General features: G+C 41.2%; 1 protein-coding gene across 2 annotated transcripts in view; it reads left to right on the top strand.

The window, feature by feature from the left end:
• The first annotated feature begins 12,437 nt into the window (after positions 1-12,437).
• Ppp1cb (protein phosphatase 1 catalytic subunit beta) overlaps positions 12,438-23,402 on the top strand; it is a 33,698-nt gene continuing 22,733 nt past the window's right edge. Inside the window, exons 1-2 of one of the 2 annotated variants that reach the window (XM_031355334.1) lie at positions 12,438-12,561; positions 12,715-12,857. In XM_031355334.1, coding sequence (XP_031211194.1) covers positions 12,806-12,857 — 52 coding nt within the window. In that variant the 5' untranslated portion in view covers positions 12,438-12,561; positions 12,715-12,805. Of the gene's footprint in view, positions 12,562-12,714; positions 12,858-13,070; positions 13,237-23,402 lie in introns of those variants that run through there. The other variant, XM_031355333.1, reaches the window with a different exon arrangement.

Here is a 23,402-nt window from a genome sequence, read left to right as displayed (position 1 = left end):
GAGTGGTGGCTCATGTTTGCAATCCTAGGACTTGGGAGGCCAGGCAGGAGAATCACTGTGAGTTTGAGGACTGCCTGAGCTACAGAGTGAGAACTTCTCTCAAAAGACAGAAGGAATGAAGGAAGGAAAGAAAGAAGGAAGGAAGAAAGAAGAAAGGGAGGAAGAAGGAGAAGGAGGGAGGTGGGGAGGGAGGAAAAGAGGAAGGGAGGAGAGGGAAGGAAGAGAGGGAAGGAGGAGAGGGAGGGAGGGAAGAGAAGGAAGGAGGAAAAGGAGGGAGGGAAGGAGGGAGGAAGAGAGGGAGGGGAGAAGAGAGGGAGTGAGGAAGGGAGGGAAGAAGAGAGGGAAGGAGGAAGGAAGGAATACAATATCTCCAAGACAGAATTATTGATTTAGAAGACTCTCAGGGTGGGCTAAGGGCTAGAGGTGTAGCTCAGCATAGAGTACCTGCTCAGCATATGTAAGCCCTCGGTTTGATACTCTGTGCCACAAATGATCATCTAGCTTTCCTCCATTGTGTATGTGGGATATTGTATCTACTGTATTTAGACTCTAAACTCTTCCTTACCAAGTTGTCTATTACTGTGCCAATACCACACTGTCTTCATCTTGTATTAACTATTTTATCCTGAGAGTATAATCTGCTAGCTTTGCTGTTTTTCTTCAAGATAGTCCTATATATTTTAGGTCTTTTGCATTTCTACATATATTTCAGCTTGTCAATTTGACCACCTCTCAAACAACTACAAAAAAAGGTAGTAAAAATTTCACATGGCAGGCAGTGGTGGCACACACCTTTAATCCCAGCACTTGGGAGGCAGAGGCAGGCGGATCTCTGAGTTGGAGGCCAGCCTGGTCTACAGAGTAAGTTCCAAGACAGTCAGAGGTATACAGAGAAACCCTTTCTTGAAAAAAAAAATGAAAATAAAATTCACTAGATGTGAACTAGATGGGGACTAGAGAGATGGCTCAGCAGCTAAGAGCGCTTATTACCTGTCAAGAACCCAAGTCTGGTTCCCAGCACCACATTAGGCAGCTCCAGCAACCAGTAACACCAGCTCTTGGGACATCCGAAACGTCTTCTAGACTGTTCAAGAACCAGCTATTCACACATACTCACACAGCTACACAAAAATGCATGTACATATACATAATAAAATGTGGTAAACCCTTCAAAAAGAAATTAAAATTTATTTTTTGTTTTGTTTTGTTTTGTTTTTTCAAGACAGGGTTTCTCTGTATAGCCCTGGCTGTCCTGGAACTTACTCTGTAGACCAGGCTGGCCTCAAACTCAGAAATCCGCCTGCCTCTGCCTCCCAAGTGCTGGAATTAAAGGCATGCGCCAACACTGCCCCGCTAAAATTTAAAGTATATATAAAAGTATATTAAATCTGTAGATACATGTTGAGAAGGTGGGGTTTTTTTTTGGCTTATTTCCTTTTGTTTCTGAATGGAGTATCTCACATAGCCCAGGATGGCTTCCAAATTACCATGTATAAGAGAATGACCTTGAACTCATAATTCTCTTGCCTTCACCTCCCAAGTTCTTTCTTGCTTCATTAGAACTCCTTATATAGACCAAAATAGTCTTGAATTAGTCTTGAATTAATAGAAATCTGTCTGCCTCTACCTCCCAAGTTCCGATAAAGGTGTGTGCCACCACATCCATCCCTAGATGGACCTCTTGATATTGTTTTCCAGTTCTTGTAGGTAAATGTGATGTATAGCTTCATTTCTTTAGTCTTTTGGCTACCATGGTCTTTTTTCACTTTAGAGTTAGTTTATGCATAACTCTGTCTTTAAAGATTCTTTTAGAATATTACACTTAATGAGCTAATGTATTCCACTATATGGAAATATCGTAATTAACTTCATCCCTAAGCACTGGGCATTTATTTCTACTGTTTGTTTTTATAAGAAATTTGGAGAAAGTAATCATTACAAATTATCTCAGAGCAAAAGTACTGCTGTGTAGAGGATGTGTCTGTATACACGTATGTGTGCAAATGTGTGTAGTGCTGGAGATAGAACTCAGGGCCTTGTGCAAGCTAAGCAAGTACTGTATGACTAAGCTACATCCCCGGCCCTAAAAGAGACGTAAAAAGATTATGTATGTGTGCCTGTGTGTGGTGTATGCATGTATTCATGGAAGGGACTTGCATATGTGTGTGTAGTGCATAAGCTCATGTGTGCACTTGGATGTGCAGGCTAAAGGTTGAAATCAGCAGTCTTCTTCAGTGCCTTTCTACTTTATTTTTGAGTCAGGATCCCATTGAATCTAGAGCTCATAGTTACACTAACCAGTCAATGAGCTCCAAGAGCTCCATCCACCTCTGGCCCCTTAACCCAGCACTGGACTTACAAATACACACCACTGTGCCTAGGTGTTCGTGTGATTGATGGAAATCCAAACTCAAGACCTAACTGAGCAGTTGACACTTTCCAACTGTACTGTCTGACCAACTCCTTCCAAGAAAAGATTTCTGAGGAGAAAAAAAAAAGAACAAGACTTCCCACCCAACCAGCCTCACACACTCACCCATACACCAACAGAGAGAGAGAGAGAGAGAGAGAGAGAGAGAGAGAGAGAGAGACAGAGAGACAGAGAGAGAGAGAGACAGAGAGAGAGAGACAGAGATAGACAGAGAGACAGAGACAGAGAGACCGAGACACACAGAGAGAAACAAACATTATGTTAGACATTTTTATAACTCAGGCAAATTTTATTCTATGTAGAAAATTCCAGATTCCTAAAAGTGAAAGGCTAGAAAATGTTCTACTCAGTGCATGTACAGGAGAAATTTTGTTTTTAACTGCTATTAAAAATGATACTTTTGTGACATAGTCTCAGACTTTTAGTTTTCTCATCTAGGCCATAGAATAAAAAGCCCAACATGGTGACTCACATCTGTAATCCCATGGCCCTGGAGGCAGAGACAGGATATTTGCCAGTTGCAGGCTAGCCTATGCTCTATTGTGAGTTCAAGTCTAACCTGAGCTACATAGTGAATCATTGTATCAAAACCAAACCAAAGCAAACCAAGGGCTGGGGCTGTAGCTCAAGGGCATAAGCACAGCTAGGACTCTCTCTGGGTTCACCTCCCAGCAGTTCACCAGGGAAACAAGAAGATGCAGCCTGACATTAAGATCCCCACAACTTCTAACATCTCGAAATTTCACTTCATGAGGTTTGTTAAGTCCATGGGGTCAAAACAGTTGAATTGAAACAACCAAAGCATATATATGATGAAAAGCACAGAATGATGGAAAATACACATGCTACACATAAACAATAGAAGTTTCTGGTCTGTAATGGCTCACGTTGACTGTCAGCTTGACAGAATCTACAATCACCTAGGAGACAGGCTTGTGGGTATTCCTGTGAGTGGTTATCTAGATTAAGTTAATGAAGGTTAATAAAGGTGGGAAGACCTGCCTGAAGTGAGAAATGCTAGCATTCCACTGACTGGGGCTCTGGGTTAAATAAAAAGGAGAAAGAAAGACAAGCACCAGGATTCATTTCCCCCTGTATCCTGATGGCTGATGCAGTGTGAGCAGTGGCTTCCAGCTCCTGCCATCATGACTTCTCTATCATGGCCAACTGTACCCTGAACTGTGAGCAAAAATAAACATTTCTTCTTAATCACTTTAATTAGATTTAAGTGTGAATAGCCAATGTCTAGTTATCTTCCTTAAGTAATCAAGAAAAGTGAATGAGAAGTTCATAAATTTTAAATACATAAGGCTCATTAAAATAGACAATTAACATGTGGTGAGCCTATCACCAGATACCCGCTAAACTAGCAAAAATAAATAGAAATGTTAAAATGCCAATAAATGCCTAGATGGTGGCGAGGCACGCCATTTCATGCTTGTGAAGGTTTGGCAAGGGTAAGGACAGAGAGCAGGGCCATATCAGGGAGAACAAGATGCAGAAAAGGCACACCTTGGATTGGGCAAGGCATGGTAAACCCAGCAAAGTATTTAGATGCTATCTGAAGGACGAAGTGCAGCGGTTGGATGTGAGCTGGTACCTGGTGCAATCGTGTTATTCCTGTGAAGTGTGAGTTGGAGGATTGGGGAGGAAAAACAGGTTGGAACAGTGCTAGTTCTCAAGAAGATGAATTGACACTATCCTTCTCCTGCCAGCATAGATGCCTGGTGAGGAAAACCACCTGACTCTGCTGTCTCCCCAGCACAGAAGAGATACCCGATAACTACATATTAAATGAACACACACACACAGATCATTTCTTGTGTCAAACAGCATCCAGTTCTACTCTCTTTCTTTCATATCCCAGGTCCTTCAGAACTACCTTATTCCACCCTATACCACACCATCTGTTCTGGGGGTCCCAGCCTTCCCATTATTGTGTAAGCTTCACCTGGGGCTCCTTGCCAGAATGAATATTTTTAACAAGTTTTGTTTTGTTTCCTTTAGTTTGGTTTTTGAAATGTACATCAGTGAGAAATCAGGGAGGGAATGGATAGTGCTTTGAGGGACTTCCAGGGGCAACGCCTCAAAATACAGCATTGATTATTGTGGAGAAAGTTCCCTAAGTAATTTTTTGTTTTAAAAGAGAATCTCACATTGCAGTCTGGCTTCGAACCCATCTCATAGGCCTGGCCTTGCCTCCCATGTGCTGGGGTTATGAATGTGGACCACCACAGCTGACCCCTGAAGTGATTCCACAGTAAACACAGCAGCCACTTGAACGGCAAGTCACTGACCTGAATGGCCCAGCGCTCCACAACCCAGGTCAAATCCTCTCTCAGTTCTGAAGACTTGTGTGACCTCCCCAACCTTCCTGATCTCACTGACCTCTTTTTCATTAGAATTCTAAAAAAGGCATAGGAACTGACCCAAACTTCTCAACCCAATCTTCTGGACTTGCATAAGAGAAGGACAGATGAAGGCTTCTTGGGTTGTTTTTTTGTTTGTTGAGTTTTGGTTCTTGAAGGGAGAGTTTCTTTGTGTAGCCTTGACTGTCCTGGATGGAACTCACTCTGTAGATCAGGCTGAACGCAAATTCAGAGATCGGCCTGCCTCTGCATCCTGAGTGCTGGGATTAAAAGCGTGGGCCACCATCCTCTGGCTAGATGAAGGTTTCTTATGTGTGAGTATTGATCTGACCAGGGAACTATATGCAAAGACAGGAGACATCCTGTCCTTCCCCTAGTAGGGGGCTTGGAATCCTTCTTGTCTTGTGGTTCACTTCCTAGAGGCCTCCCTCCACTATCTGAACTGCCTGCATTCCTTTCTGCATTGAGTCTAAGCTGACCAACCCACTTGGCTGTATCCATGGCCCCAGGTCCCTGTACTTTCCTCTTCTTCTCACTACAGCTTCCAGGGCTGCTACCTTACCAGCCCTAGGCAGTGTGAGGCAATCAAAGCCCATCTGCCTTCAGTCCCATAGCTAGGAAACTTACTGTAAGCATTCCCAGCCAATGGCTCTGGGATGTATCTCAGTGGGTTGAGACTCTCACCAAGCCTGTGTTCAGGTTCCAGGACTCCATAAAACTGGGTATGATGGTGCATGCCTGTAATCCTAGTATTCCAAAGGTAGAGTGGTAAGAGGCTAGAAGTTCAATGTGACCCTTGGCTGTATAGCAAGTTTAAGGGCAGCCTGAACTACATGAAGCCTTGCCTAAAAACAAAACAAAATAAAACAAAACCCCACAAAACACAAAACAAACAACAAAAAACCCCAAACAACAACAACAACAGCAGCAGCAGCAGCATATGGCATTTCCAACCTATGGATCTGACAAAAGAACAATGTCTATGGTTTGGGCACTGGGACACAGAGCATACCTATGAAAGTACTAGAGTTTAGGTTGCTCATCACATTCCCTAGGTGGTTTATGTAAGCTTTCAGTGGAAGAGCAAGGACCAGAGCAACCTGTTGTGAGCAAGTGGGATATCATCCTCTGGGCTGCTGGGGTTGTTAAAGTGAATCATAGGGACAACAGGAAAGAGTTGTTCTAGTTGCTCTGGAAAATAAAATAAAGAATGTGGATGGTCAGGGGATGCCAGGTTCTAAGTTCCCAGAGTAGGAAGTAGAGAGACAGAAAAAAGGAGTTTCTTGGGTAGCATGGTGCCTCTCAAGTAAAAATCTTTGAGACAAAGAAGAGTAGAAACAGCAAGGTCCAGATTGCAGATTCCAGCTTCAGGATTATGTCAACAAGATTTAACCTTTGTAGAAAACCTTATCTTGACAAATAAAACAAACAAAAATCATTAAAAACTTTAGGGAGGTGGAGGCGCGCACCTTTAATCCCAGAACTTGGGAGGCAGAGGCAGGCGGATTTCTTGAGTTCGAGGCCAGCCTGGTCTACAGAGTGAGTTCCAGGACAGCCATGGGTATACAGAGAAACCCTGTCTCGAAAAACAAAACAAAACAAAATGTGTCTTTTTTTAAAAAAGTTCTTAGCACAGTCTGTTCACTTGCTGTTTTCCTTTTGTCCTTCCACCCCCATCCTTTGGTTCAGAAGCCAACTTCTTCCTAGCAGCCAAACCCCTAGACACCATGTCTCTGCTGAGTCTACCACGCAGGTAGGCTCAGAGGTATCAGAGTATCCCTGCCTTTTTGGTCTACAAGGCTAACCTTTGGGCTAGGACCATATAAAGTCGGAAGAGAATAGACTTTGTACTTATTACTCAGGGTGGTAGAAACCCCTGAGAGGTGTTTTCTGCCATGCCCATTTAGAATCCAGGGGAATGTTCTCCACTGATGTTTCAAAGACTGATGGTTTAAGTCCACATTGCCATAGACTTTTTTCTACAATTGCATTAAGTATCAAACTGGTTTTGCAGATCAATATGGAAATTCATCATGGTCTCTGTGGAAAAACATGTTCTGTGTTCCAAGCAATTGACCTTTTGGGGTTGAGCCAATTCCAAAGCTGAGGACACATATTGTATATATGGGATTCATTTGTGTGCCTTAGAATCAAACAATTCTCAGAAGTAGAAGGTACTATAATACTACTTTAATACTAGAAACCTTTCGTAGGTAATAACATCAAGAGTCAGAAAGACAGGTTTAGTTGTTTAGCTACTCTGGTCTTACACCTTAAAATCAATCCCTTTCCTCCGATCCAATTCATTTTGTTGTCCTTTTCCCATGTAAACAGTGACTTCCCCAAATTATCTTCTTTAGTGCAAAATTAAACACAGTTTCTTAATGCTCAATTGGTCCATTATACATGTAATTTTAGAAGTCTGTTCATTGTAAGCTTTCTGTAAATAACAAAGACCACAGAGTATTTCAATTAATAACTTATGTGTTGGGGGTGAAATGGCTCACTTAGTAAAGGTGCTTGCTGTTGCAATCCCTGGAACCCAAGTAAAGGTAGAAAGAGATAACCAACTCCACAAAGTTGCTCTTCACATGTGTACATGCACACAGAGACTCTCACACACAACAGTCATACAACTTTGTAAAAAGAACATATGTAATGAACTGGATGTACTTTAAGTTGCAAGTAATAATTCATAAATACTACATTTAGTCAGTATTTTCTGCCTAAAAGGATCTATTGGTGATGAGTCTAACCCCAGTCAATATTTCTTAAACACAGATAAAAATATGGTTTTATATCAAATATAAAAATAAATGATTTTAGTTTTAGGAGATCTATTGATTTCATAACATTTTTGAAAACTCATCTTGGGCTAGAGATAAAGTACAAAGGCAGAGCACTTTCTTAGTATGTGTGTGGTTCTATGTTCAATTCCCCAGAACCAAAAGGAGAGAGTGTCAGGGAAGGAGGGAGTGGGGAACAAGAAAGGAAGGAAGGAAGGAGGGAAGGAAGAGATCAGCAAATTATTCTATTTATCAGAGTCAATTGAAAGAGAAACTTAGCTGGGCAATGGTTTTAGCTGGGCGCATGACTTTAATCCCAGCACTTGAGAGGCAGAGGCAGGCGGATTTCTGAGTTCAAGGCCAATCTGGTCTACAGAGTGAGTTCCAGGACAGCCAGGGCTACACAGAGAAACCTTGTCTCAAAAAACCAAAAGAGAGAGAGAGAGAGAGAGAGAGAGAGAGAGAGAGAGAGAGAGAGAGAGAGAGAGAGAGAGAGAGAGAGAGACTTAAGAAACCAAGCAGGCAAACCTCCAAATGAGGGAAATGAATGGAAAGATTTTGGTTACAAGAGACAAACTTGTATTAATGACAAACTGGTTCATTTCATTTGAAACAAAGTTTCATTTTGTATACTTTTCCTTACCAACAAGAAGCTGCTGGTGTAAACTCCTGGTGTGCTGTTTGAAGGAGGCGTCTCTAAAAGAGAAACACTTTTACCTATGTAGATGACAGGTTTTGTTGTAACAAACTAAGGCTGACCTAAATACATACTGCCCCTGTAATCTCCTTGTGAGAGAAAAGGAAGGGCCACGGGCTCAACTGTTCAGCCATTAAATAGTCACCATTGATGGTGATTGTTCATCTAACTTTAATTACCCTCTACATAACAGTTCTCCTAGCTAACCATGGCTAATTAACTCCTTCAGTCATTAGGATTTGCTTTCTATTCAGTTTATCTTGAAGGATAGTTAAAGACAAATTGTTCCACTGAAAATCAACTCCCCCACTCCAGGTGGTGGTGGTGAGTGAGGGGAATATCTGTGTGTCCCTTTTGGGGGCCAGGATAAAGGAAAAGTCTTTGCCAAGGTTTGGTTATACTTGCTTTAATTATTTTGGACTAGGGGAGAGTAGAGTGTGTATAATGAAAGTACATATGTACATATAAATATAAAACATAGGGAGTGTCTTAAATGACTGAGGACGTGCCTTGTGGCCTAGTTCCCTTTTCTTTCTGTCTGTCTTGCTTTGTTCTAGACAGGATCTCATTATATAGCTCTGGCTGGCCTGGAACTCACAGAGATCTGCCAACCTCTGCCTTCCCAGTGCTGGGACTAAAGGCCTGAGCCACTGAAGTAATACAGTGAAAAAGAGGGTTCTGGGAATATAGAAATAAAGTTTCACAGTAAAATAAGGGGGAGCTCTTATAAGCAGCAAGCAGTGTGGAAACATAGTTTTACAGTAGTAAGCAGCAGCTTCAGCCATTTGGTTAAGCGTTTTCTGAGAAGCACAAAGAAGCTGTGTTCCAGAGATAGCCTGGTCTACATAGTGAGTTCCAAGCTAGCAAGGGGCTGCATACTGAGACCCTGTCTCAAAATAAAAAATACCAAAAATGATGCCCCTCCTTGCAAAAAAAAAAAAAAAAAAAAAAAAAAAAAAAAATCCCAACATTTTTACTACGACCCATTTCTTTCTCAGCGTCCCAAGACAGTGGAAAATCTGACGAGAGTGGAAACCCTGAACTTCTTTCTTGTTTCCTCTAGCCCATAATTCTGTTGGATTGAATTGTGTCCCATTTACAGCAACCCTCTTTTCAATGTTTACTTTCTCTCTTTGCAATCCCTTTGGAGGAGGATACCCCTTGCCCTTTTTAGCATGTCTGCATATAATTGAACCCTAGTTGTGGGTAAGACTTAAAGTTCTTTTCCTTGGGACTTATGGGTCCCATAAAAACATAAGACATCTACGTAAGCATTCCCAAGTATTCTAAATTCTTAAAGTCATGGAAGAGATTTGGAGAAGTGGCATCACAATACCTACCTCTATTTGTAACTAATGTTTCAGTTTCTTAATTTCTAGAAAACAGAGAGTCAATTTTTTGCCCATCTTTTCCAAATCAACAGAATATTCCAGCATGCATTTTGGAAATAAAGCTCCTGGTTTAATCTAATCTTTCCCATGCTTGGTTTCCTTTTTTTCTATTTCCCCCTGTACTTTAAAAAAGTATTTATATGTATATGAGTGCTTTGTCTGCATGTATGTTTGTGTACCAACTATGTATAGTGCCCACAGAGAGGACAGAGAGGGCATCAGATGCCCTGGAACTTGTTAGGTCTCAAACCTGGGGTAAATGACAGAGGTACTTATTTAACATGTCAAAGTGGATGCTGGTCACCAGATTCTCTCAGCCATTCCTACCTGTCACAGGGTATGTCTGGCATACCCACCCCCTACCCTAAACTTCTCTTCCCCTCCCATTCGAGGTCATGTTCACTCTGAACTTTCTCCAATGTCTCTCCTTCTAACTATGCTCTCCCTTTTATCTATAATAAACCTTCTTCATCATACCTAAGAGCAATCATGTCCTTTCCTTTTTTATTATTTTATTTTTATCATAATCAAAATTACAGATGTTTGTGAGTAACCATGTGGGTACTGGGAATTGAAGCCATGTCCACTGAAGACAGACAGTGCTCCTAACCTCTGAACCATCTCTCCAGCCCCTGTATTTGTTTTTTAATTTACCCCAACTGCAAGCATTTATTTAAGCTAACTTAAATACCTTCTTCTGGAATAAAGCTGGGCATAAATGATGTGTTACTTGAATAAAATATGGTAAAAAGGAGCCATCTCTTTGCCTCTAAAAATCTCTAGAGCAAACTGCTGTTTTTCACAGATTATTTCAGAATCCGTGTGGTTTACAGTAGTTACCAATGTACAGGCTAAATTCTAAAACAGAGAAATAACTAAGGAAAGAGAGTAAGGAAATTCTAGCATTCATCTGAATGTGTAAGCAACTTCATTAGACAATGTCTTTCCAAAACAAAGCACACATGTACATGGTGTATGTGCATTCACACACACACACACACACACACACACACACACATACACACCTTAGTTTCTAGTCTCCAAGCTTGTGACAAAGCATATGCATATTTGAGAAACTATATTGCAATTTAGTACACATTCTAGCACTAGATTCCTGGGTTGGAATCTCAGCTCTGATGTTTGTTTGGATTGAGACTTATTGATCCATTCAGTGTCTTAAATAATCTTTTTTTTTTTTTAAGACAGGGTTACTCTGTGTAGCTCTGGCTGTCCTGGAACTCACTCTGTAGACCAGGCTGGCCTTGAACTCAGAAATCCGCCTGTCTCGGCCTCCCAAGTGCCGGGATTAAAGGTGTGTGCCACCACTGCCCATCCTGTCTCAATAATCTTATCCACAAAATAGATGTAATAATGCTACCTGACACCTAGGGCTTGCTGTAAGGATTCACTGACATAATATTGTGTATTACATCTAAAATAGTGCCAGGACACATGATCTCAGTAGGAGTTAACTATTAATGGTATGTGAGCAAGGGACCAAGCATCAAGTCTGAGTTCTGGAAACGCACAAGTTTGGGAATAGGTAAAGGCTTTGACCTGACCTCTTTAAATCTTTGCCTAGATCTTTTTCATGGCTACTCTTCCTACTGTCCTTTGATGGCAATATTAGGTGTTAGAAGGAAAGGTGAGCAATGAACCTTTCCAAGTTCCTCAGTTTCTCTTTCTCCCTAACTTGTATGAAGAAGGTACTTGGTGGGTGCTGCAGACTCAAAAATCAATGTGGTGTATTTGGTTGGTTTCTTGAGATGAGGACTTCTGTAGTACAAGCTACACATACACACACACACACACACACACACACACACACACACACACACTCCAATTATGCAGCTGAAGATGACCTTGGGCTTGAAGATCTTCTGCCTCCATCTCCCAATTGAAGGGATTGCAGGTCTCTCATGCCCAGCAAATGTGATTTTATCCTCTAGGAACCGAGTGCAGGAGAGAAATGTTTAAAATCACAAGAGGATTAAGCAAGCTGGGCAGTGGTGGCTCATGCCTTTAATCCCAGCACTTGAGAGGCAAAGGCAGGTGGATTTCTGAGTTCGAGGCCAGCCTGGTCTACAGCGTGAATTCCAGGACAGCCAGGGCTACACAGAGAAACACGGTCTTGAAAAACCAAAAAAGAGGATTAAGCAATATATTAAAAAAAAAAAATCAATGAACAGAAAAGAACTACAGAAAAGTGGTATCCTGAGTGTACAGAGATGTCGGAAGCGTGTAAAATCTTAATGCTGTTGACAGAGGTCCACTGTGAATCTTGTTTCTTCTAGGGCCACCTGGCGAATCAGCGACCCTGGTGACAAGATAAAGAGCCCCTGATCTGCAATGTCAATCTTCCTTCAGCAGAGAAGTCTCTATCTCCAACACACCTGGGTTTCCAACATGGACAACTGCAGCCCACGTTTCCGGGTTGGCGGAAATAAGAGTAATTGTTTGGAAAATCAGTGAACCAAGCCAAGAAAAGAAAGAGCAAGGCGGGAAGAACGCAATCGTTAACTCTGCGGAACCACCACCGGGGAGCAGGAAAGGTCATTCGTGCCTTCGCGGGATCTGCGTTCGTTTAGCACAGCAAGCCGCCCTGCGCCTGCGTAGTGGCGACTGTTCGGCGCAGTGGCCCGGGAGAGGGAGGGAGTCGCTCCTGCGCACTAGCGACTTCCGAGGGGAGAGCGGGGAGCTGGAGAGGCAGGAGGGGGACGTGGCGCGCACGCGCGCGGCTCGGCGCGGCTGAGCGGCCCGCTCGGGAGGAGGGGAGGGAGTGACGCTAAGGGCGGAGCTGTCCGCGGCGCTGGCGAGCTTTGCGGAGCTGGGCGGTGCCGCGGAGGAGGTGGAGGAGGCGGTGGCGGCTGGGGTCTGACGCTTCCCGGTTCGTGGGGCCCGGCTTGTTTATTTATTTATTTCTAGTGGGTGCTGCCGGCGTGTGTGCGCGCGCTCTCGCTGCTCGGCGGGGAGGGGGTGGGGGGAGGGCCCGCGCCCGGGGGGAGTTGGAGCCAGGGTCGAAACGCCGCGTGACTCGTAGGTGAGAACGCCGAGCCGCCGCCGCCACTGCCGCCGCCGCCGCAGAGAAGCCCTTGTTCCCGCTGCGGCGAGGAGAGTCTGGTGCCGACAAGATGGCGGACGGGGAGCTGAACGTGGACAGCCTCATCACCCGCTTGCTGGAGGGTGAGTGCGGCGCCGGGTCGCCTCCGCGCCCGGCCGCGGGGCCCTTCCCGCTCGAGCCGAGGTCGGGGAGGAGGGCGGGCGTGCGGGCGGGCGGGCCGGGTGCCCCAGGAGGCCGGGAGCTCCGGTTGGCTGGCGGGCGGGCGGGCGGACAGGCGCGGAGGCCTGGCCGAAGCCCGAGGCCCGGCGGCCGGTACAGCCTTCCCGAGAGGCATCCGAGCCCGCTTGGGCGCCGTGCTGGCCTCTGCGGACCGTTCCAAAGAAGGGACGAGGATGCCTGCCGCTGGGCTTTGTGTGTCCGTGGAGTGTGTATTTCTCGGTTCTCTTTGTGCGTTGCCCTTGGCAGTCGTTCTGGGAGTGAATTTTACAGAAAATCTTCCCAGTAAGGCTCTCGGATCGTTTGCATTTTACTGGATGCTCTAGAAAGAATTACGGAGAGGATACGATGACTAGTTTACCATTTATTATCTGGCGTACAAAAAATAGTAAAAATCTTGGATCAGGTTAAAGACGTCCGTTAGAAATACGAAACGCCCGGCCGGATATATGTACTGAAGGGATTGATTTGTTTTTTTTTGTTTTTTGTTTTTTTTAAATATTTTTGAGCCGAGTTTAATTTTTGCACAAACTTAGTAAATGTCTGTTGTAAAGAATCTCTTGGACTTAAAAGGTATTTTACAAGTGTTCGCAGCATTTGAAGTTCCGGGTTCTTATGCTTTTATTGATTAGTTTTGTGTTGGTGGGAACATACGGAGAAAAGAGGAGATTGGAGAGGCCAGGAGTTAAATGTATTGGTCCGATGAGGAATACACCAAAGTTAAAGGCGGGTCAAAGGAACCCTTTTACTCTAAAATTTGCGTTGTCACTAATTGTTTGGGGAGTGTGTAAAAAAGAATTGTCTTTTTGAGTGATTAAGAGCCCTCCTAATGAATGTGTGTGTTTACTACAGCGAAGCAGTTTGTGTTTGGAATTTTACCAAACAGCGTAGAGAGGGGTGACTTTTCTTCAACTTAAGTACAAAATATTTATTCTCTGTTTAAAACAACAACAACAAAACAACTCTGTATGTATGCTCTAGATGTAAAAGCTTTCCAGCAGCCTTAAGGCTGAGGAAGAGGCAGAACTTTTACCGGGAATTCTTTCTTATTTACCTTTTCCTTTAGCACAAGTTATTCCTGGGAGGCCCCCTGGTGCTTGCTGTGTTCACTGCTCAGGATTTTGTGGTCTTTAATTGATAGGAACATCTTGCTGGGTCTGTGAGAAATTGGTTTAGAAAAAAAAATTATGCTTGTAGTACGTGGCTGGCTCTATTGGGGAAATACAATTATTTTAAATTTTTATATATTGCTACTCTTCGGAGAGGGGAATATAAGCCCACTGCTGTTCTCATATAATTTAAATTTTAAATCGGATCGGATTTTACTTCAGTTTATTAATATTTTTAATTTTTCATAAACACCTTATAGCAGATGCATGTATTTTAAACCGATCTAGAAGCCTTTAAATCAAATGAACTTCTATATGGTTACAGGCACTTAAATGTAACTAGCAGAGTGGGAGTTGTAGAGAAAAGGGGGAAAGTAGTCTCAGCTATATCATTGTTAAATACTTGGTTCTAGCATCAGTCACCACCACCCACCACTCCCTCCTTTTTGGGTAAGAAAACATTGTTCTTTTTTTCTAATATAGCAAGTGTTTATTGACTGCGCCCTGCCAGGCACCAGGAATCAAAGATAAGGCACACTCTCCTCACTCAAGCAGCTCAGTGTAAACAAGCAACTTTGCAGCGTTTGCTAGCCTTCCTGCTCTTCCTGTGTTGAATGTACAATTTATTAGTAGTTTTGTTACATTCCTGTTCCTTAATCCAGATGAAAACTGTTTTTGTTGTTACTCTAAAATATCACCAGGCCCTCCTTTCTTCCCCAAACCTAAACCTGTTCAAATAATTTTTGAAGACTGAATTTTCTAGTGAGTAATTTTGGATTTTTTTTTTTTTAAAAAGTTTTTTAAGACAGGCTTTCTCTGTGTAGCCCTGGCTGTCCTGGAACTTGCTCTGTAGACCAGGCTGCCTCAAACTCTACCTTGCCGAATACTGGGAATTAGAGACATGCACCACCTCTGCCAGGCAGTCTGCCTTAGTTTTCAGTGATGTTACAAGCTAGTTTAATTTAAATTCAAGTGGTGCTATTCTGCAAAGTTGACCAGCAGAATAGAATAACTTGGTTATGTATTTTGTGTGTCTTAAATGAAAGTGAACATTAAAAGATACATAATTATAGTTAGAATAAATTTCAGAAGACGTCTATCATAGCAAGGTGCTACAGTTAGTGGTTATTGTATTGACCATGTGAAGAGAACCTTAGAGAATGTGTGCTCTAAGAACAAGTTTGACAAATATGACAGCCTTGGGAGATAATGTGCGTGGATTCAGTCTGTTCAGCCATTTCTCAGTGTATATACACCTAAAACATGTGGAGTACCTAAAAGATGCAGTGTTGTCTATCAATTAAAGATTGCTTTTGGCTGGGCAAAAAGATGTGGCTAGTACAGGTCTTTGATCCCAGCACCCAGTAGGCAGAGGCAGGCAGATCTCTCTGAATTTTAGGCCAGTAAAAGACAACAACAAGAAGAAAGAAAACCTTGCTTTTGTAAAAATGTTTTTACATTAAGAGAAAAAATTGATCAGGACCTAGTTTCATTTTAAAGTGCTTACTCTATGTTACAGTTTATTCATTTAAAGATATATTAAACTCTAGCTGATTGCCAGTTAAGTGCACTCACTTTCAGTAACTACTTTTTATGTTACTTTGTTTGATATTAGGACATTTAAATAAAAATACTGGTACATTGTTTGTACTTGGGCATGCTTCTCCAGTATTATTTTCTTGGTTTAAGTTTTACTTAACTAAATAATAATTTCTACTGTTTTGTCATCTGTAGTGACCTTAGTACAATATTCTTGTGGTTTATCATAATTGATTGATTACTTAAGTTCAGATTAGTTTCTGTGGATGAGCTAGAAAGCCTAGTAAGAGGTTTTGCTTAGAGTGGATTTTCTCTAATATTTGAAGTGGAAGTAGGAGTCACCCGGGGGCCTTAGGTCACATTCCAAATGCCAACTTTATTTTGGAAGAAGTTGAAAGGGATGAATAAAAATCCTGATGCTTTGGGAAAGAGAATCAGATGGCACCCTTGGAGGCCAAAAGATGCCCTAGAACTGGAATTACAATGTGGTGAGCCATGCTGTGGGTGCTGAGATTTGAACCCAGGTCTTCTGCAAGACCAGACAGTGCTCTTAATTGCTGAGACATTGCTCCAGCCCAAACTTTCCCTTGAAAGACAGACAACTTTGAGATGCACTTCACATAGCACATGGTTTGCCTATTGCTGCTGTGTTAGTCAGTGAGTTTTAGTGTGTTCACAGTCTTTTGCAGCTATCACCACTGTCAGCTTTAGAACTTCCTCCCTCCCTCCCCCAACCCACACAAGCCCTGTTTCTTTTTTCTCCTCTCTCTCTAGTTTAGGCTGTAGAGGGGATCATTAATCTGCTTTCTTTCTCCATAGGTTTGCCTGTTTATTCACATATTATGTAAATGAAAGTGTATATGACTTGGTCTTTTGTGACTAATCTTTTTCTTTTAGATTTTGAGACGTGATGTTACTGTGTAGCCTTCGCTGGCGATGCTGCTGGGATTAAAGGCTCTGTGATTTCTACGCCTCTTTTAAGTTTTCAAGTTTCATCTAGGTTGTAAAATGTTTTAGTACTTCATTCCTTTCATGGCTGAATAATACTCCATTGTGTCTGTGTAACAATCTTGAGAAACACTCACTGGTTGATGGCTATTTGAGTTGTTTTCCCTTTTGACTTTGTGGACAATCCTGCTCTCAACTTGTTTTTGAGTGGATTTAGGCTTTCAGTTCCCTAGGCTGCATTGTTGGGAATGGAATTGTTACCTGGTAACTCTGTGTTTAGACTTTTGGAAAACTTGCAGAGTTTAAAGCTTCTTTACTGGTTACATTGCTTCAAGTTCAGCCCAGCAGTTTACAAGACAGGTTGAAGTAGGTGCTAGCTGCTCTGGCTGCCTCTTTCTTCATAGGGAACATCATCCTACTGTGTGTGGATATGAGGTAGGACCCATTAGAAGTAAGAGCAGGCTGGAGATTGGATCATTGGAGGAAGACTTCTCGAGTGTTCTGGGTGAGAGGTGGTGAGTCAAGCACTAAGTCATAGATAGACCAATCCTTGTTTGTCCAGCAAGTAAAGAAACTAATTTGAGAAAAAAAAATACTCCAGAGATGTTTCCTGTGAAGTTTCCAAATAAGAATTCATTGAAATTTAGAGATGTATTCCAATTACTGTCTGCAAAGAGTATGTAAATAAGTAAGTATGATTTTTGTTTTGTTACCACCACCTCCCCCTCTAATTACTAAGGGACATTATGCTGAAGATGCTCTGCCCGGGAGATAATTCTCCAGCTCTTTTTTTAAAAAAAAACAGATTTTTCTAAGAGAGTAGCCATTTTTTGGCCTTGAGCTTGCCCTTTATCCCAAGCAGGCCTTGAACTTTGAATTTTCTGACCTGGACTCCCAAGTAACTAGGATTATAGGTGTGTGCCTTCATACTTTTTACATTTGTTATTTGACTATTCCATTTTCAGTGGTCATGGTGGCAAATTCATAACAATAAATAGAAATGTCAAGGTATTCTTATGATTAAACTCCCATTGAGTATTTCTGAAACAAAGGTTTCAGAATTAATTCAGTGTCAGTAGACAAGAAATGGTTTACTGGAGTATGTTTGGTAGACTCTTGACTATCCTGAGGTTTTTTTAGCTTTATTAGGGTACAAATTTATAACCTGGCAACCACTTTTTTTGTAACTACAAATAACCATTTCAGGGCTTGTTTTCTCTAAGAAAAAAATAGTATCCATGAAGGTTAGAAAGAGTGGTTGAGGTCACTAATCTTTCTGTATATCACTTTATTCTGAAAACTGAGTTGCCATACTTCCAAAGTTGTTTTTAGTAGATAAAGTGTAATTTTTTTATTAGATATTTTCTTTTTTTACACTTCAAATGATATCTCCTCTCTTGGTTACCCCTCTGGAAAACAAAAACAAAAAACAAACCCCGGTTCCTCCCCCCTCCTCCTGCTCACCAACCCACCCTTTCCTACTTCCTGGCCCTGGCATTCCCCTACACTGGGGCATAAACCTTCACAGGACCAAGGGCCTCTCCTCTTATTGATGACCAACTAGGCCATCCTCTGCTATACATAGATAAAGTGTAATTTTAATAGCTGTTTTCTGAAGTACATTCTATAACAGAATCTCCATTTGATTGATGAGATGGAAAAACTGAGATAGTCTTTATTCTGCTATGGTAGGTACAAGACCAAAAATGCAGAAGCCCATTCTGAAGTGACAGGAGTTGTAAACAATACTAGCCAAGGCCCCTGATTTGGTGGAGGATGATCTTTAATTCTTGGTAGGAACTTGTCATGCAAAAGGCATGGGTATTGTCCTTTCTTCTAGCTCTTCTTGTGTGTAGCACAGTGATTTATAACGTATTCCTAGCTTCCCTGAATCACTGACCAGATGGATTCTCAAATTTCCTTGCCCTGTGTAAGGAAGGACATAGCAGGAAAATGCTTTTGGTGGTTGGTCGGTGTTCAGACTGTAACAGGGTGGTTTTGACCCAGCTTATTTCAACATCAAGGAGTTTTATTCCAAGAGCATTAAAATATGCCAGTGTAACAGAAGCTGCCACCAGAACACCTACAAAACATAAGAACTTTTATGATTAATTTATTTGAAGTCACTGTAATTTAGCATAAGTGATTATTTGTGAAAAAATAAATTTCATAAATGTATTGAGAATGTTATTCATTTGTGTAAACCTAAAGTCTGCACAAGAGACAGTTAAATTCTTATCCTTCTTTGTTTCATTGTGGTTGGTTATTGTATTTTGCTTGTTTTGAGACAGAGTCTTATGTAGCCTTGGATGGTTTGGAACTTTCTGTGTAGATGAAGCTGGCCTGGAACTTGCAGGAATCTGCCTGTCTGCCTTTGCCTTCTGGGTGTCAGTTTCAGTCTATTTTGATTCATGGCCTTGGCTGAAATATATGAAGAAAACCTGTATTTGTATTATATCCATGTTGGTATTTTAAAATTACATTTATTTTGTATGCATGCATGTGTGTTTGTATGTGTTTGTAAATGTCAGAGGACAGCATTTGGGAGCTGGTTCTTTGCTTCTACCACGTTGAATCTGGGGTGCCAGCTCAGCTAATCAGGTTTGGGAACAAGCAGCTTGCCTGTATCTGTATTTTTACTAAGTTAGCAAATGGTGTCTTTGCCAGCCACGGTGCACATATGTAATGCCCAACACTGGAAAGGCAGAGGCAGGCACTCTGTGAGTTAAAATTCACCCTGGTCTCCTCAGTCAGCCAGGACTACATAGTGAAATAACATCTCAAGTAAGTAAATAAATAGCCAACCGTTTTAGATAATTGTGAATACTTTCTCGTATTATTAGGAATCGACAAGGGGCTTTTTAAATTGTAATACAAATTGTAAAGTTTTTCTGTATTAACCTAGAGCTATCTTGTACTGTAAATGTCTTACGCATGACTTGGTGTTGTCGTTTGGAAAATGGTTCACTAAATTATATAATGTCTAAACTTATCTAAATGTCAGTATAGCTAATCAGAAGACACCTTAAGACTGGGGTGAGGTATTAGAGGAGACAAGGTTTCCAGTGTTTACTGAAATCTTGAACTTCATCATTGCCTACAAGTACCGTTTTCTTTGAAATGATTGGTTTTGTTTGGCTTGAGACTATCTGTTAATTATGTAAGTCTGGTAACAACAGTTTTCAGTCCTGTATTTTCCTTTGAGACAATTCCTATGTTGTGGTATGCAGAAGGCGTATGTTTGGATACTTTGCATTTTCTCGTATAGACAGTTAAAGATAGAATTTCCGGAGCTGGGCTTAATTGATCATTCTTACTGCTTTTATCTCAGTATTTTACTGAATTTCATGGTAGTGAATACAGTAGATTCCCCGTAGTTTGGTACCTCTGGTCAGGTGTGTGTCAAAGTGTCTATAGGTTTTTTTTTTTGTTTGTTTGTTTTTTAGTTTTGGTTTTGGTTTTGGTTTTTCGAGACAGGGTTTCTCTGTGTAGCCCTGGCTGTCCTGGAACTCACTCTGTAGACCAGGCTGGCCTCAAACTCAGAAATCCACCTGCCTCTGCCTCCCAAGTGCTGAGATTAAAGACGTGTGCCACCACCACCCGGCAAAGTGTCTAGAGTTTTGAGGACATTACTATAGGAGTTCATACTTTGAACTGGATACTTCTTGTTCCTTATTCCTGAGCAGTGTCATCTCACCCATTTATCCTGTAGTGGAAAATTTTCACACATAAAAAAATTGTACTAAAATGGTTAAGTACAGTTTGGGTTTTTTGTAATCACTGGAATGGAATTTTTTTGGAGAGACTAACATTTTACTTAAGATTCAAAGTTAGTCTTTTCAGTATTGATCATCAAATTTGATTTAAGTGCTCAGCTGCTAATGGTGACCTGTAATGAGATTTTATGTATTTAATCTTGGAAGATGTCCTTTCACACAAGTTAAAAGCCACCAAATGTCTATAAGCATATGATTTTAATTGAGCGTATTCATTACTTAGAACATATTTATACAGTTATTTAGACATTTGTCTTTAACATGCTGTGTTACATTGGATTTTCACAGAGCTGGGTAAAAGCTGCTTAGCTGCACAGTAAATCGTTTTTGATGTGGAAATTGCTTTTGCACATAAGGTCTGAAGGAGGCTGTATCTTGAATTAAGAAACAATGTGCTGTATATTTATGAGAATAAGGACCTAACTTATTTTAACTTTGGATAGCATGGGAAATGAAAATGCTATTGTTAAAATGACGTACACTATGTTTGTAAACTGTGGTGGGGGAGTAGCATTAAGTGGTAGTGAGGTCACACATACATACCTGTAACTCAAGCATTCAGTAGTCTGAGATAGGAGTTTGGTTTTAAGACAGGGTTTCTCTGTGTAGCCTTGGCTGTCCTGGAACTCACTTTGTAGACCTGGTTGGCCTGGAACTCAGAAATCCGCCTGCCTCTGCCTCCCAAGTGCTAGGATTAAAGATGTGCGCCACCTCTGCCTGACAGATAGGGAGATCTTGAACTTGAAGTCAGTGTAGATTACACATCAAGACCCTATCTAAAACTATTCTGTACTTAGTGATAAAGATTAAGAATGATTTTCATGGGTTGAAGAGATTGGCAGTTATGAACATGTGCTGCTCTTGTACAAGATCTATACTTGGTACCCAGCACCCAGCTTCTTGTAACTCCAATGATAAGAGATGCCACAGCTCTGGTCTCCATATAGTACCTGCACTCATACGCTCATACCTACACAGACACATTTATTCACATAGAATAATTTTCATTCTGAAACTTTTATTAAATTAAAATTACTGCCGTAATCACAAAACTAGCAATGGTTAAATTCATGAGGACACATGAAATTGGTTACTGATACTACTGGTTTGATAAGTTGATAGGTTAAGGTATTTTTCTACAGAAAATGTAAAGAGCCTTTAGATTTCACAAACTTTATAGTATGCCCAGCTAAGGTCTCCCCTCCCCCACCCCCCTGTTTTATTTTTACTGCCATTGGGTGCAACTTTTATCAGGGTCTGCTAGTAGTTATAGTTTTAGAGTGTTAGTATCAACTGCCAACTAGCCAGGACTATGAAAAAACACTCAAAGTCAGATCTTTAATTGTTGATATTGTCCTCAGTTTCCTTAATTGGCTGATAGTCTTTAAAATTATTGTCTCAAGATATTTTTTTAAAGACTATTCCAATTGAACATAATTGACCTACCACTGGTAAAATAGCTTACCTCACTTGGCTGACACTTGATTTCTTTTTGAATTCTGAGTTTGAGGCCAGCCAGGGCTATGGTATGACTCCAACTCAAAAAACAAAACTAAGCAACCAAACACATGAAGAATGCTACCAGAGAGCTACCATTCATGCCCCATAGGTAACAGCAGAAAGGATAATGGCTGATCTGTCACAGAAACTACAAAAGCCCAAATAGAATGGCTCTTTTAAACAGCAAAAGAAAAAAACTGTTTACTTAGAATTCCAAATCTAGTAAGACCATCCTTCACTAGTAAAGAAAGAAATAAAGGCAAGTTAGAGCTGAGAAATTTGTTTAAAGGATCTGGAAAGATGGCTCTGGCTAAGTTAGTGAGGCCCTGCACCCACATGGCAGATTGCAAAAACTCCAGACCCAGGGGATCTGAGCCTTTTTGGCATCTGTAGGAGGCATTTCACCATTGTGATACATATACATATATGCAGGCAAGACACTCACTCATACACATATAATTTTAAAATAGAGGGAAAAAATAAGGAGCACGGGCCTATTTTATTTATTTATTTATTTATTTATTTATTTATTTTTAATAACATTGTGGGGTTGTTTTTTTTTTTTAATTGTATGTAAGTACACTGTAGATGTCTTCAGACGCACCAGAAGAGGGCATCAGACCTCATTACGGGTGGTTGTGAGCCACCATGTGGTTGCTGGGATTTGAACTTATTACCTTCTGAAGAGCAGTCAGTGCTCTTACCCACTGAGCCATCTCACCAGCCCAAGGCCTATTTTAAAAGTGCATTGTGGGGAGAGGGGCAAGGGAATGGATGGGTTGGGGAGTAGATAAGAGCACTTGTTCTTGCAAAGCACCAGAAAAGTGGAAGCCAGAGGATCAAAGGCCAGCCTAGATTACATGGCACCTTGTTTCAGAAACAAACAGTAAATGAAAGACAAACAGTGGAGGTGCGAATAAAATGAGTTGATGGCCCCCAGCCCAAGAAATGCAAAAAAAGAAAGAAAAGAGGAAATAAAGAGCAGATAGACTGGAAACAAATAGCAGAGTGAGAAATTCTGACCTGACTTGTCTTATTTACATAGTGAATATAAATAAAAGAAAAAAGAATCTAATCAATAAAAATCTTGAGCAAATTTGTGTCACTGTGAAACCTATTAATGTGTGTTAATAATTACGATCTTAAAAATACTTGCATGTTGAATTTGGCTATGTCAAAAACTAATGGGCTTGTTTTACTAATACTCAGAGTGTCAGGTAAGGTAAATCATGTTAACAATATAAAAAGGGAGAGTCAGTAGCCATCTTGATTTAAAAGTATTTGGTAAAATTGAATACCTTTCCCAGCAGAAAATCTTAGTAAAGTAGAAACAAGCTTATGTTCAAGATAAGGAACATAAAGATAAAGTTGTCAGACCTGATGTGAGTTGGTGGATGCCATTTCCTCGGATTTAGGACCATGATAGGAGAAACAACATTACTTCTGTTCCTGGAAGTTCTGGCCAATTTAACAAGGAAGAGAAAATAAACAAGAATTTTATCTTAGTCACTGTTCTATGGCTATGAAGAGACTTTAGGACCGAGGCAAGGCAACTCTTTTTTTTTTTTTTTTTGGTTTT

This window comes from Mastomys coucha, unplaced genomic scaffold, assembly GCF_008632895.1.
Source record: "Mastomys coucha isolate ucsf_1 unplaced genomic scaffold, UCSF_Mcou_1 pScaffold6, whole genome shotgun sequence".
Classification (NCBI taxonomy): domain Eukaryota; kingdom Metazoa; phylum Chordata; class Mammalia; order Rodentia; family Muridae; genus Mastomys; species Mastomys coucha.
Note: the sequence above shows the minus strand (reverse complement) of the source record. Positions and strands in the feature narration are given on the sequence as shown.